General features: G+C 41.0%; 1 protein-coding gene across 2 annotated transcripts in view; it reads left to right on the plus strand.

Annotated features, from left to right (window-relative positions):
* Positions 1–9,983, plus strand: part of LOC141272793 (protein-glutamine gamma-glutamyltransferase E-like) — a 117,767-nt gene extending 107,784 nt beyond the window's left edge. For both annotated transcript variants that reach the window (XM_073683860.1, XM_073683861.1), the window contains 3 exons: positions 1,708–1,865; positions 3,448–3,581; positions 8,933–9,983. In XM_073683860.1, coding sequence (XP_073539961.1) covers positions 1,708–1,865; positions 3,448–3,581; positions 8,933–9,086 — 446 coding nt within the window. In that variant the 3' untranslated portion in view covers positions 9,087–9,983. The remainder of the gene's footprint in view (positions 1–1,707; positions 1,866–3,447; positions 3,582–8,932) is intronic.
* The last annotated feature ends 6,201 nt before the right edge of the window (positions 9,984–16,184 follow it).

Here is a 16,184-nt window from a genome sequence, read left to right on the forward strand (position 1 = left end):
TTGAGATTGGCGAACAGTTCGAGTAGAACAACGCTCATCTCTAACAAGGAAATCAATATCTAGGGGGTTTAGTACAGGGTATGTAGGGCTAGGAAGTAAAGAGTTACAGGGGAAGAGAGATACTCAGCCATGGCCATGTGTTGTGTCCATCCTCTCCAAGTGTCCCAAAAGTCCAGCACAGGAAATGAGGTATTATTCCCCGCCCACTGGCTAAGGGCTTTGTTCATGTCCAGCCATACTCGCAAAACCTGTTTTAGTACATGGCTGGACATTTTGTTGATCCTGCCCCCAACAGCAGCAAGCAGACTGAAACACATAAGGAGATGGGGGTCAATATATACATGTATACTTATCTGCAAGCATGGCTAGTATGTAGATACATATATACATGTACAACCTAGGACACTTCCCTCTACAGGGAGGAAACACGAGACGTGGACAGACAATTCCTGGCATTTTGTATTAAGGTGGGGGTGATGTCAGGAGAAGAGCTTTATAATTGGGTGTCATCAGCATAGAGATGACACTGGAAACCAAATCTGCTGATGGTTTGTCCAATAAGGGCAGTGTATAGAGAGAAGATGATGGGGCCTAGGACTGATCCTTGTGGAACCCCGATAGTAAGGGAAGGATTAGAGTAATTAGAGCCAGCAAAAGATACAGCAAAGGAACAATCAGAGACGTAGGAAGAGAACCAGGAGAGAATGTTATACTTGAGGCCAATAGAGCGGAGCATAGTGAGGAGGAGCTGGTGATCCACAGTGTCAAATGCTGCAGAGAGATCCTGGAGAATCAACAGGGAGCAGTGACCATTAGATTTATCTGTTTCAGTAGAGTGTAAGGAGCGGAAATGGGATTGTAAAGCGTCGAAAAGAGCGTTATCTGAGAGATTATCTGAGAGATAGCAGATTAGATGGGAGTGGACCAAGCATTCCAGGAGTTTAGAGATGAAGGGAAGATTACAAACAGGTCTGTAGTTAACAGCACAGTTCTGTTTGAGGGATTTTTTTTAGTAAAGGGGTTATTATGCCGACATGTTTGAATGAAGAGGTAAAGAAAATGGGCTTGATCCAATAAGACTGATGTTTCTTATGCTCGTCTTAAAGATAGGTGTGCAGGAGTACGTTGCTCCCTATTCATTTAGACAAGTATGCCACTTAATGAATAAGGTACATTTTATCACTGGCTTGCATTTCCATGCGCCTCGCCAGAAATGTTGCTCCAGTCTTAGACTAGAGTAACATTTCTGGTGTAATCTTATTCCAGTCTGAAAGATGGGTGTGCAGGAGTACGTTACTGTCCATTAATTTATTGTGGCACACCCTGCCCTGCCCCAGCTCCGTCCACTTTTGCAGAAACTGTCGTGAAAATGCGAAAATTCATAAATTTTGTATGCAACTTTGTGTTTTATATCAGTAATCTTCCGATTAATCAGACCCAATGAAGTTATCTGACGAAGCATGCCATAATTAAATTTTCTATTGAATCTATATGAAAATGGAGTAATTCTTTGGCAAAGTAGAGGTCTCATGTGCCTCTGTGCTAGCCCTCAACATTCTGTATAAAATTCAGTGGTAATAGGTCAATATACTACCATATATAGTAATATCATATTACTGTAAGAACAATGAACTTTTAACACATTTATGGAAACTAAAGTGATAACATGTAAAAATAATAAAACCTTTTTTTTTTTTTTTTTTACAGAGAAGGAAATTCCTATAAAGATTGCATATTCCCAATATGAAAATGCATTAACTACAGATAATGCGATTAATGTGACGGCTGTATGTCAGATCGAAGACTGGGGTGATCTGCTTGTAGAAAATAATGTTGTTTTGAAGAAACCACCACTTGAAACTAAGGTACAAGACCTGCTCCCAAAACTAAGGCTCTCTGCAGTAGCTCTTCACATTTCTAATAGTATCCTATACACTGGGGTGATTTTAATCCTAGTTTTTGTTTATTTAAATTATTTATTTTATTCACTTATATTATGGCATTAATCCCACAGCACTTTACAGACATTATCGGCACTGTCCTCATTGGGGTTTACAATCTAGATGACCTAGATTGTGAGTTTTTGGAGTGTGGGAGGAAACCGGAGAACCTGGAGGAAACCCACACAAACACAGGGAGAACATACAAACCCCTTGCAGATGTTGTCCTTGGTTTGGATTTGAACCCAGGACCCCAGCGCTGCAAGACTACAGTGCTAACCACTGAGCCACCGTGCTACTCAATCAGATGACTTGTAGTTATTACATGGAGTTTAGCTAAGACGGTACTTTAAAAAAATAGAAAATAAGCTAAAATAGTAAGAACATTAAAGGGAAACTGTCACATTGAACACGTAATCCGATCTGTGGATAGCAAGGTATAGAGAAGGAGAAGAATTATACATTGGTTTGTTGGAAAATATTCAATACAAATTGTATTGTATTCACTGAAATCCCTGGTGTTTTCTGCTTAAGAGTCCAGTGGGCTGTCCTACTCATTCAATAGGACAACCCACTGGACTTATATACATAAAAATGCCAAGGATTTCAGTGAATAAAATGGAAGTTTTACGGAAACTTTTCCCACAAAAATGTGTATTCATCTGATCAGCTTTTCCTGCTCTTCAACCTCCTGGCTGCAAATCAGATGCTATTATCAACATGACAAGTTCTCTTTAATCCTATAAATAGTGTTGGAGTATCATTTGTAATCATCTGGTGGTCCCAAGTTCTGACACATTAACAAGGCCCAGATATCAGAAGCCATGAGGTTCAGTAAATGACAGCACCATTTGAAGTTATCTTGGTCCTTGGGTCTATTTTTTCTGGTGAACAGATATACCACTCCAAACATTGAATAGTAGTCACTCTGTGTGACGGCAGACTTATGAATCCTTCAAAAATCCAAGGAAATTCGAGGCACCAGAATACTTCTCATAGGGATAAAATATAACTTTTATTCTGTCTTTAAAAGCATATGGCAGTAGTTATGAATGAGGTAGATGAATCAAGCAACATTTCGGCCATGATAAGCCTTTCTCAAGCCAAAATTATAAATTACAAAAAGTGAGCCATAACATGCAGACTTATGAATCCCCTCAGCACACACACTGTGCGCTGAGGGGATTTACCAGTTTCTGAGCCGGGCCCGCAGGGTAAGTATGAGTTATACCTACTCCTGGCCAGGGCCCGTCTAGTTGGAGTGGCCTCGCTTCATACACTTGTATGCAGCGAGGCTACTCCCCAACGAGGGACGCGGCTGTAGAGTGGGCATGGCAAACTAGATGGCGCGCCCTCACTCCATACAAGTGTATGGCAGAGAGGCCGAGCCCACTGACAGGGTGTATGTATAAGAGTGACTGCAGACTTATAGACTTGGACCGGACAACCCCTTTAATGTATGGACAAGATTTACAATTTCACTAACATTCCTCTTCTCTGTTTTTAGGCTTTAGGGACAGCTGTGTTGGGTAAACCACTAACTGTCGAGGTCAAATTTACCAACCCATTACCTACTCCTTTGAAGGACTGTGTGCTTACAGCAGAGGGCAGTGGCTTAATAAAAAATGAAGTACAGAAAAGGTGAGTACTGTTCTATTAGTGGTACCAAATTACTTAAAGTATAAAAATTTGCCGACTAACTGTTGTGGCATTTATAGGTTCAGCCATTATCTATGATTGTGTTGCATGTTAAGCATTAGGAAAAATTCAAACGAGCATAGAAATAACCTTTCATTTTTCATCAATAAAAAAATAGATGACTTTCCATCCCTATTGGTGTTCTGTATGTGCGTTCAGACCAGTATGTTATTTACGAGTACATTTCTTACATTAATAGGACATCTGTTTTTACATTCAAAATGAAACATTAAAAATCTCAATTTAGTCTCTTACTAGAAAAACTTTGTACTGGATGACATACTTTGTATAAACGTTGTAAACGGATGTTATACTGATAATGTCAGAAGTAGTGGCCGAGACGTGGCAGGCAACCATAGCAGCTAATTGTTAGCCAAATAATCACTTTACTTAGCAGAAAAATATCTGTTTCGTTCTCAATTTCAAGGGAATGCTTGTAGATAACCAAAGAACCACAGCTGCTAATTGCAGCTCCAATTTTTAAACGCATCATGGCTGCTCCATAGTCGTGACCATGTCCTGGCAGCATTTGCACAGCTTTATACGTGAAATGAGTAAATGAAATCATAGAAAATTTGCACTGCATGGACAAAAGTATTGGGACACCTATACATTACACCTACTTGTCTCCGGGAATGTGTGACTATCAGCCAATCCTTTTAAAATCCCAAGACCAACCAGTTACCCAACCCCTTACCTAAACAAATAAGACTCCACACTGTGTGATATTGGATGTAATGGCCATAGCAGCCTCATTTATTAAATAACATTAAACAATAATTATAACATTAAATACAAATCAATATGCATAAATAGCATTACCACTTGAAAAGGAGGGGCGGGATTGAAGGTTCAAATCCACATTTTTGCAACAAACAGCTCCTTCACACTTCCCTCAGCCTCAATGCACTGGCTCAAGGGCACCCGGTTGATTGTTGCCTTTACAAAATATTCTGCTGAGACCTGAAAACTCAAATTCTTCCCACCTGCGTGTAGAACAAGAATATCAGGTGTTCTATCCAATGCAATATGAAAATGTAATTTATACATTACCCTTTTCCAGAGAATACCCCTAATACCGATCCATAGTACAGATGCAACATCTCTGTAGAGACCCAATTGTTGTCCCACCGGTCTAGCTTCAGCCTGAAGAGAACCCCAATAAACATAAGAGTGTCCTAACACCCAGCTCAAAAGAGAGGCTCCTGAAATACAAAAAGGGGAGTAAAATGAAAGGGAAAAAGGGTGTAAGCGCAAAAGGAAAACATCATTCATGAACATCCCCAATTATAACAGGAGTGGTACAACATAGGACCGATATGTAGCCAACTCCCAAAGGCCAATCTTGCGTACAACATGTACTCCTAAGCCCCAATGTGCTGCTTCCATTGCAACCCCAATCTGAAAAGAATGGGACCCCAAATCTGCACCATTTAAAGCGCACCTGTCAGCTGGATTGTGCTCAGTAAACAACATACACTGTCAGGTGGGCGACATTACACTAATTAAAATGATACCTTGGTTGATGAAATCCATCCTGTGGTACTTGTGTAATCTTTACTTCCAGTTTGGAGATAATGATATGCCTGTGCTTCAGGGCGGACTGTGGGATGGACTCTATCTGGTGCTCTGCTTACATATTCATCTGTATGCTCTTATGACAACTCACTGTGCCTTCACTGACCTGCCTTCTATTTTACCTAGCCCTGCACTACTAGATGAATTATGTAAACTAGGAGGCAGGTCAGTGAAGGCAATAAAAGAGGGAATCTTAAAACCAAAATTAAACCATTTGAGATTTTATCTCAAACTTCTTGCTTCAAATAAACACCTAAAGGACTATTGAAACATACATACTGTAGATTGTCCCCCTGCTCTATCATCTAAATGCACCAAATCAACTGTAGGGCTTGTGGTGGCCTCAAGAGTAATACTAACATTTGCTGAAGGATACACCGAGGTGGCCGCCCCACCAACAGGAATACTACCTTGCCAAACACCACTATTGACCAAATACTGATAGTGGGGCATTGGCCCAACAAGTGAAAACTCTCTCGATGCCTGATGCACAGGCAGCAGCCTAAACTCGGACTCAATGTCCGTCTCTGCCATCAGAAAACCTCTTCCGAGCCTATGCACCAACTCATCTGTCTTATCAAAATGCAAATAAGAAACTGACACCAACTCCAGACTTATACCATAATTACCTGAAGTACTGGAAGGATACGACAAATGATGTATCAACTTAAATTTATAAATTTATTAGGCTTTTTTGTTGGAACCACTCCCAAAGAGGAAACGCACAAGTAAGGGGAAGGAGGAAAAGTTCCAGGCATTCTGCCGAACGCAAAGTCCTTCTGAATCTTATCCCAACAACATCACCATGAATACGCGCTGACTACAAATTGTTCAGCTGCAAAATACACAGTTCAATAAAAGAGGGAATCTTAAAACCAAAATTAAACCGTCGCTCAACAAGATATCAGGATATCTATTTAGAAACTGTAGCATCTGATTTATTCTCACCGGAGTCATCCCTTTTTGCTGAAGACTCATTCAACTGTTCCTTTCCCATCTTAAAATACTAGAGGTGGCTGTGGCACCCCCTACATCCAGAGCATTCATTCTTAAATTTGCTGGATGATCCAAAACGGCATTCCCTATCTTTAAACTGCCAGCACAACCCTTTTCACGTACCTGCCGAGGATGCTGCCGTACTGGCAACATCCCTGGATCTCCGAGGAAAGGACTGCAAAGATGAATTTGTGACCGTGATTAGGCGCAACCACAAGCTAATATCCTTAAGGCCCCAATGCAAACTTGGTTGCACTGTTTTCCACTGCCTGTATTTCTCATTGTAGCAAAGTCATCATGTACAATCATAAATGCAGTAAACTTGCCCAATCGAGTGCAAGTAACAAATCATTGCTGAACAATTGTCAGGTGCTTTCTCACCTATAGCACCAGCTAACATAGTAAGCTTGCAGTCAATTAAGAAAAGTTCGAAGAATAAGTCGATAATGCCTTCCTTCCTTCTCATCTTTCTTACTTTCATCCGGCTTAACCCTGTCAAGATTGAATTTGTCAAGTGGCAAAAAAAATCTCAACATATTCGTTCATTCAGATTTTATCTTCTTGCTTCAAATAAACACCTAAAGGACTATTGAAACATACATACTGTAGATTGTCCCCCTGCTCTATCATCTAAATGCACCTAATCAACTGTAGGGCTTGTGGTGGCCTCAAGAGTAATGATAACATTTGCTGGAGGATACACCGAGGCGGCCGCCCCTCCAACAGGAATACTACCTTGCCAAACACCACTAGGTTCTGACTCCACTACTGGGGCAAAACCATCCACACAAATTCTGCTCTCACATCAGTAGATATCACACAACCACTATGACCAAAACTCGAACCCACCATATCGCCGTCACCAACTCCCACACTAGAACAAACATCCAAAACATTCATACGAGGTGCACGCAAACCATGTATCTTACCAGGCTGACAATGAGGGACCCTCGAAACAGCCGTTGCATGTCTTCCATAACAATCACTGCTCCTCTCATTGCTGTCCAATGACATCTGGCCATCTTCCTCTGATGCAGACTCAGGTCCGGGGATATCACCATCAAAACCTAGGATAGTCAACCTACCTCTTGATCTTGAGTTTGTGCTGGAAAACGCTTGCCGTCTAGGAGAAGAAGCAGGGACTTCAGCTGCACACCTGCAACTAGCATTTTTGTAATTAGCCTGGTCACTCCCACACCCATTGTGCCATTTCTCAATGCCAGCAGTTCTATAGGCTTCCCATCTTCTGGCCCCTTTAACAGGCCGACCGGATCTGCATCGCCACATATTGATTAACATTGGTCCATTTGCTGTTCTGGTGGTGTTCAACAAGTCCAAGATAATTAAAAATAACAAAAAATAGAAAAAACTGTGGCACTCACTTTGTGGCTAAAACAGTCCTATATTAATTACCAGACAGAGGATGCAGAATGAAAGAGTGACGGCTGTTTCACACTGGCAATCGCTTCATCAAAAGCCTGAAATGGCTGTGAAACAGCCATCTCTCTTTCCTTCTGTTTTCTCTCTCTGGTAATTAATAAACGACTGGTTTAGCCATGGGGTGAGTGCCACAGTTTTTTTCATTTTTTTGATAATTGGTTTTATGCACTTATCGCACAAAAATCCTTCACTGAACTTTTGTGATCACAATTTTGCGGGCACATGAAATATCATGTACACATGCCATATTATGTGATTCTATATCATAATGGAACCCTTGCATAAAAGATAAGACTATCGTGATGTAGCAGCCATATCAGTTAGCTGGTCCTGTTTTCTTATCACTTAGCAATTGCTGTTGATATTCTTTCTATAAGACCTCATTCAAAAGTCCATGTTTAAACACGTACGTGAAAAAATAGTACCGATGTCAATCAGTGTTGTGCATCAGTATGTCATCCATGTGTCCGCTTTTCCTATCAGTGTGTCATCCGTGTGTCCGTTTTTACCATCAGTGTGTCATTAGTGTATGGTCCGTGAGTCCGTTTTTACCATCAGTGTGTCATCAGTGATTTTCACTGATGGATAAAGAAATAAATAAATTACAAAGCTTCTCCTATACTTTGCAATTATAAACATGAGCAGCACATGGATGGCACACCGAGGCCATCCATGTGCTGTACTTGTTTTTCACGGATCCATAGACTTGTATTGGCCCTTGTCATCTGTGCTGCTGGAAAAAATGGACATGTCTCCTTGTGTTTTGACATGTGAATAGCACCATAGATTATAATTAGTACGTGCTGTGTCTGTGAAAAAAAACAAAAACGTTTCCACACGTAAGTGCAACACAGACGTCTGAATGAGGCCTAACACATCATGGACTCTTACTTCATAAGGTCTTCAGATAGGATGGCCACATGGCATAATGTTACTCTATGATGAACTAACCTCTCAAAGATAAACCTTCTTACAAGGAGTTATACAGATTGCCTTGGTCTAGATTTTCTACCAGTGATCACCTTCTACAGATTCCATCTATTTAATTTTTAATATTTAAGATTCATCGGACCTGGCAAAATGTTAACCCAGAGACTGTTGCGAAGAGCAATTTGTCATGTCAAAGTCTTATGTTCTTCATTGATTTAAATAGCACCAAGTGGAGGCTACTCTGGGTGTCTGGAGGCTACTCTCCTGTACTGAAATAATATGCATGTTTAGCCAAGATGACTAATGGTGTGTTGACCCAATAAAAAATATATATTTTTCCATTTCTTCAGTTTTGACATCCTGGAATCTGATAAGACGATGAAGATTACTTTGGACATTAATCCTTACGTGTCTGGAGTAAAGAAGCTGCTGGTGAACTTCACATCTGATAAGATTGTTGACGTCAAGGGTTTCCTATCCATAGATGTGACTGAGAATTCCTAATAGGAACTGTCCTTAGATGTCCTTAAGATGCTATGTTCTCATAGCTTATCCTGGGCCCAACTTGCATCTGCACAGTCCCAAAATTGTTCCTATAAAATTTAAATTTAAAGAGATCACATGAATTCTTACTGCTGTTTTTACAGAGCTTATGGTTTTTATAAATATTAATTTACTGCTGTAAAATTTAAAAACTGTTTGTTTACTGGATTCATTGATACCGTGCATCATTAGAGCACTCATTCCCAAACTGGATATTGAGATGAAATTGATTATGGAAGAATAAATGGTGGTGGTGACTTCAACATTCCCATCTTGGTAGCAAGATTTCCCTCAACTCAGCTCCACCTGACAGTCAGCCATAGCGAGAAAAATCTTCTTTTATCATGTATAGATGTGTCGGGCTAAATTCTACTCTCAAAGTGTGAAAATGAAGAGCAAAAATGCTGGGAAAATCCCTTCTATAATGACACTGGGAAGGGGATGATAGGAAAGGGGAAGCGGGGAGGTCGTAAGCTAGTATCTCTTTTTATTTGGTTGTTACAGAAATCAATATGGTAGGCAGCAAGGATATACAGTAACTACATGAGCAGAAAGCTAAGACATGGGATTTCTAACAAGTACGTTATGTACTGTATATAGTGTATGTTATATAGTACAAAATTAGTTATTATTTATTTGATTTTTTAATTCTGTAAATGCTTTAGGCACGTGGATCTAGGATTTAATGCCTATAGTCTCCTACACATCCATTCTTGCTTAGATACATTGTCAACTATACCGCTAACTTATGGTAAATAAAAGTTCATCTTTCTGGAGAAGTGCAATGCTGACTGTCTATTTTGTGGTCTATTTGGATAAAACATTGAACCTTGTGAATAAAAACTATTCTAACAAAAACATTCAGTAATGGTCATATCACTCACATTACTGCTTCAACTTTCAAAACCTGCTGTGGTAAAAAAAAAGACTGCAATTTGATTGGTTGCCACAATTTTGATAATACAAAAATGATGCATAAAATCCAATATACAGTGCCTTGAAAAAATATTCATACCCATGAACTCTTTTTCACATTTTTTTACGTTACATCCACAAACTTAAATGTATTTTGTTGGGATTTTATTTGATATACCAATATAAAGTAGCAATAATTTATGAAGTGTAAAAGAAATGATACATGTTTTTTTAAATATTTAAAAAATATAAATCTGAAAATTGTGACGTATATTTTTGAGGTATGTCTCTAACAGCTGAAATTTTTGCCCATTCTTCTTTGCAAACTAGCTCTAGCTCAGTGAGATTGGATGGAGGCATCTGTGAATAGCAATTTTCAAGTCTTACACTGTTGGGAGTTGGAAGTCACTTAGGTAATAGTGATCACAAAATAATAAATTTTCATGTATCCTTTAATAAGATGTGTAGTAGAGGGGTTACAAGGACACTAAACTTCAGGAAGGCAAATTTCCAACGGTTGAGAGATAATCTTAGTGCAATAAACTGGGACGATATCCAGAGACATAAAACTATACAAAGCAAATGGGAGACATTTATTAGCATCCTGAATAGGACCTGTGCACAATATATACCCTATGGGAATAAGCATGCTAGAAATAAGAGGAAACCACTATGGCTAAATAGAGCTGTAAGGGGCGCAATAAGTGACAAAAAGAAAACATTTAGAGAACTAAAGCAAGTAGGTAGTGATGAGGCATTAAATAAATGCAGAAAATTAAATAAATTTTGTAAAAACCAAATCAAGGCAGCAAAGATTGAGACAGAGAGACTCATTGCCCGAGAAAGTAAAAATAATCCCAAAATATTCTTTAACTACATAAATAGTAAGAAACTGAAAAATGATAGAGTTGGCCCCCTTAAAAATAGTCTGGGTGAAATGGTGGATGAGGATGAAACAGTATTTACACAAGAAAACATGATCAGTGATAACAAAAATTCTCCATTAAATGTCACTTGCTTAACCCAGCAGGAAGTACGGCGGCGTCTAAAAATCACTAAAGTTGACAAATCTCTGGCCCGGATGGGATACACCCAGGAGTACTGCAGGAATTAAGTAAAGTCATAGAGAGACAATTATTTTTAATCTTTAAAGATTCCATAATAACAGGGTCTGTACCACAGGACTGGCGTATAGCAAATGTGGTGCCAATATTCAAAAAGGGGACAAAAACCGAACTTGGAAATTATAGGCCAGTAAGCTTAACCTCTATTGTGGGTAAAATCCTGGAGGGATTTCTAAGAGATGCTATACTAGAGTATCTGAAGAAGAATAACCTCATGACCCAATATCAACATGGGTTTATGAGGGACCGTTCCTGTTAAACTAATCTGATCAGCTTTTATGAGGAGGCAAGTTCTGGACTGGACCAAGGAAATGCAGTGGATGTTGTGTATATGGACTTTTCAAAAGCTTTTGATACGGTTCCACACAAAAGGTTGATACATAAAATGAGAACAATGGGGATAGGGGAAAATATATGTAAGTGGGTTAAGAACTGGCTCAGTGATAGGAAACAAAGGGTGGTTATTAATGGAACACACTCAGACTGGGTCACAGTTAACAGTGGGGTACCACAGGGGTCAGTATTGGGCCCCCTTCTTTTTAACATATTTATTAATGACCTTGTAGGGGGCATACAGAGTAATATTTCAATATTTGCAGATGACACTAAACTCTGCAGGGTAATCAATACAGAGGAGAACAATTTTATATTACAGGAGGATCTATGTAAACTAGAATCTTGGGCTGTTAAATGACAAATGAGCTTTAATGGGAATAAATGTAAGGTAATGCACTTGGGCAGAGGAAATAAAATGTATAATTATATGTTTAATTGTAAAACACTGGGCAAAACTGTCAGTGAAAAAGACCTGGGTGTATTGGTGGACGACAAGCTCACGTTTGGTGGCCAGTGTCAGGCAGCTGCTGCAAAGGCAAATAAAATAATGGGATACATTAAAAGAGGCATAGATGCTCATGAGGAGAACATAATTTTACCTCTATACAAGTCATTAGTGTGACCACACTTAGAATACTTTATACAGTTCTGGTCTCCGGTGTATAAGAAAGACATAGCTGAACTAGAGCGGGTGCAGAGAAGAGCGACCAAGGTTATTAGAGGACTTGGACTGGGAGGTCTGCAATACCAAGACAGGTTATTACACTTTGGATTATTTAGTTTGGAAAAACTAAGGCTTAGGGATGATCTTATTACTATGTACAAATATATGAGGGAAAAGTACAAAGACCTTTCTACTGATCTTTTTACTCTGAGGCCTGAGACGGGGACAAGGGGGCATCTTCTACGTCTGGAGGAAAGAAGGTGTAATCATAATCACAGACATGGATTCTTTACTGTAAGAGCAGTGAGACTATGGAACTCTCTGCCGCATGATGTTGTAATGAGTGATTCACTACTAAAATTTAAGAAGGGCATGGATACCTTTCTTGAAAAGTATAATATTACAGGTTATATACTAGATTCCTTGATAGGGCGTTGATCCAGGGAACTAGTCTGATTGTTGCATGGAGTCAGGAAGGAATTTTTTTCCCCAATGTGAAGCTTAGTGTTTGCCACATGGTTTTTTTGCCTTCCTCTGGATCAACATGTTAGGCTATGGGTTGAACTAGATGGACTTAGTCTTTCTTCAACCTTAAAAACTATGTTACTATGTTACACAGATTCTCAATGGGATTTAGGACTGGACTGTGACCGGGCCATTCAAACACATGAATGTGCTTTGATCTAAACCCTTCCATTGTAGCTCTGGCAGTATGTTTAGGGTTGTTGTCCTGCTGGAAGATGAACCTATGCCCCAATCTCAAGTCTTTTGCAGCCTCTCAGGCCACGTGAACACATTGAGTATTTGGTGAATTTTTTACCTCAGTATTTGTAATCCAAAACCAGGAGTGGGTAAAAAATGTAGAAGTGTTGCACATGTTTCTATTATACTTTTCCTCTGACTGTTCTTCACCTGGTTTTGGCTTACAAATACTGATGTAAAAAAACTCACCAAATACTTAATGTGTGCACGTGGCCTAACAGGTTTTCCTTCAGGACTGTCCTGTGTTTTGCTCCATCCATCTTCCCATCAAATCTAATCAGCTTCCCTGTCCCTGCTGAAGAAAAGCATCACAACAGCATGATGCTGCCACCACCATATTTGACAGTGGGGATGGTGTTTTCAGGGTGATGTGCAGTGTTTGTTTTCTACTACAAATAGCTTTTTGTATTTAGCCAGAAAACTTCTACTTTGGTCTCATCTGACCAAAGCACCTTCTTCCACCTGCTAGCTATGTCCCTTATATGGCTTTTTTCCATCTTGACTTGCTTTCAAAAATAGCTTTCTTCTTTGATACTCTTCCATAAAGACCAGATTTGTGGAGTATATGACTAAGGGGACAGACAGATAGCCGTATCCTCGGACTCACCTTCGGCTCTCCTGACCTGAACGTGACAGCTGCATAGAAATACATGATAAAAAGGGGATAAAAAAAATTCTGACAAAACATTTTTGTTAGACAGAGTTTAGAACAGAAGGCAATAATTAAAGTGAATATTAGGCATATACAGTTTAGAGATATAGACAATATAGGGTACAGGTCCACATTAGGAAACCTGAGAAGACAAAAATTTATATCATTGTCTTATAGCTGGGCTTATAGCAGGGGTTTGAGCTGAGTCAAGGAAGGCAGAAACATAATTTCAATATAAAGAGACCAACTCCCAAGCTCTAAGAGTGAAAAAGTGAAGTTGGGTGACTATGACATAAAAAGAGGAAGCAAAAAGCTTAGGAAAGTCTGTCTGCCTTAAGCTGAAAAGGAAATCAAACGTTAGATGAATATGAATGTTAGGCGGAAAGTGTTAAAATTCCAGATGTGTTTATCTAAAGCTGTATTTATCTGATGAGGCTTGTTCTATTAGCATTAGTGATGAGCGAGCATGCTTGCTACTGCTCGGTGCTTGCCCGAGCATCTCACTACTTGAGATGCTCGGTGCTCACCGAGTATTTCTGGTTTGCTCAGGCGGGAACTCGGGTCCCCTCCCTGCATGTTTGGCGCTTTTTAGAGAGCCAATGAACATGCAGGGATTGCCTGCCATGCACTGGAATGCTGTAGCCATGTTGTTTGTGGCATTACAGTGATTGGCTGGCCACACAGCATCATCAGGTCTATATCAGAGCTGGCGCCGCCATTCTCGTCACAGTGACTCCGGATCAGACAGTGTAGGGAGAGCAGCTGCTGTGTCAGGGAAAGATTTGATTGTGTATTAGGTAGTGTAGGGAGAAAAACCATACATTACACATATCCATCTTAACAAACAGTCCTTCTGAGGACTAATCCATCTGCAGAGATATCAGGCAGGCAGGGTGTATAGGCAGGCAGTGTATATAGCAGACTGCAGTGCATATAGCACAAGAGGCTCCATTCTATTCTGCTTTCTGCTGCTGTTAGATATTTCTATACAAAGGCCCAGGTCTCAGGGGCCAGGAATACTGTGTTTTCTCCATCAAACGGATCACATATATGTTGTCAGAAAATACTGCCATTTCTGGCCTCCATTAAAAATTTCCTTTAGTGTGTCAGTAAAGCAATTCACAGCAGTTTAGTGTTCAAACTACTTACCTACAGGCCAGGTATTTAAAACTCTGTTTTCTCCATCACATGGATCACATATAAGTTCGCTCCAAACTCAGTCATTTGTAGTGAACGTGGAAGATACTGTCCTCCATTTAAAATGGGCAAGGCACGTGGCAAGGGACGGGGAACTAGACGTGATGGTAATGGTGCATGCAGAGGCCGAGGACAAGGCCGTGGGCAAGCCGAAATTGTGCCACAACAAACACCCACATCTTCTCGCCTGACATTCCTGTCCCAATTTCTAGGGGACCGCAGCACACCACTATTGAACCCAGAGCAGTGTCAAAAGGTTGTTGGTTGGATAGCGGATAATGCTTCCAGTCACTTAGACACCACCACCACCCTGTCTTCCACACGGTCAAGTCTCAGTAGCCATGAGTCTGGACTGCATATTCCTCACCCTGATCCTCCTTCCTCCCACCATGCCGAGTACCCAGAGACAACTGATCCCACACTTGGCCACTCTGAAGAGCTGTTCACTTTTCCATTTATAGATTCGGGCCTCTTGCCCGGTCCACTTGAAGTGGGGCAAGAGGAAATCGCGTGTAGCGATGCCCAAATATTTGAGCAGCCACGGTCAAACGAAGGCGACGATGGGAAAGTGTCACAAGAGGTGGACGATGATGAGATACAATTGCCAGAATGTCAGGAGGAGGACCAGGGTGCGGAAGTGGAAGACGAGGTGGTGGATGATATAGTAACTGACCCAACCTGGCAAGAGGACATGCAGAGCAAGGACAGCAGCACACAGGGGGAGGGAGGCAGAGCACCCCAACAGGCAGGAAGAAGCAGTGTGGTGGCTGCAGACAGAAGGCAGGCAACCGTTCCCGGTAACACCAACACAAAGGAAGTTGCCAGTACAACTGTTAGGTCTTCATGAGTCTGGTTGGTTTTTAAAGACTCTGCCAATAACCCCAAAAAGCCCATTTGCACCACCTGCCAGGCCAGGCACAGCAGGGGTGGCAAAACGACCAGCCTGACCACCACTAGCATGATCAGGCACATGGCAGCAAAGCACCCGACTTTGTGGGCCGAACCCCATGGTCCAGGAACAGTGTCTGTGGGTGGCACCATTGCTTCTTCCGCTGTTGTGCATGCAAGCAAATCCCCTGTCCACGGTGCATGCGAAGACGCCTCCTGCCCTGCACCTGTCATTGCACACTCTCAAGTAGCTGCATCAGGAAGCATGTACATGTCCTTTTCTCAGCGCAGTGTTCAATTGTCCATACCACAGTCCTTGGAACGCAAGAGCAAATATGCAGCCAACGCCCCACAGGCCACACTACTAAATTCTCACATTTTACGACTGCTTGCGCTCGAAATGTTGCCTTTTAGGCTCGTGGAGACGGAAGCATTCCGCAACCTGATGGCGACGGCCGTCCCTTGGTACTCGGTCCCCAGCCGCCACTATTTCTCTTGGTGTGCCGTCCCCGCATTACACA

This window comes from Phyllobates terribilis, unplaced genomic scaffold (genome assembly GCF_046119375.1).
Source record: "Phyllobates terribilis strain yellow unplaced genomic scaffold, ASM4611937v1 Scaffold_5__5_contigs__length_657084704, whole genome shotgun sequence".
NCBI lineage: Eukaryota > Metazoa > Chordata > Amphibia > Anura > Dendrobatidae > Phyllobates > Phyllobates terribilis.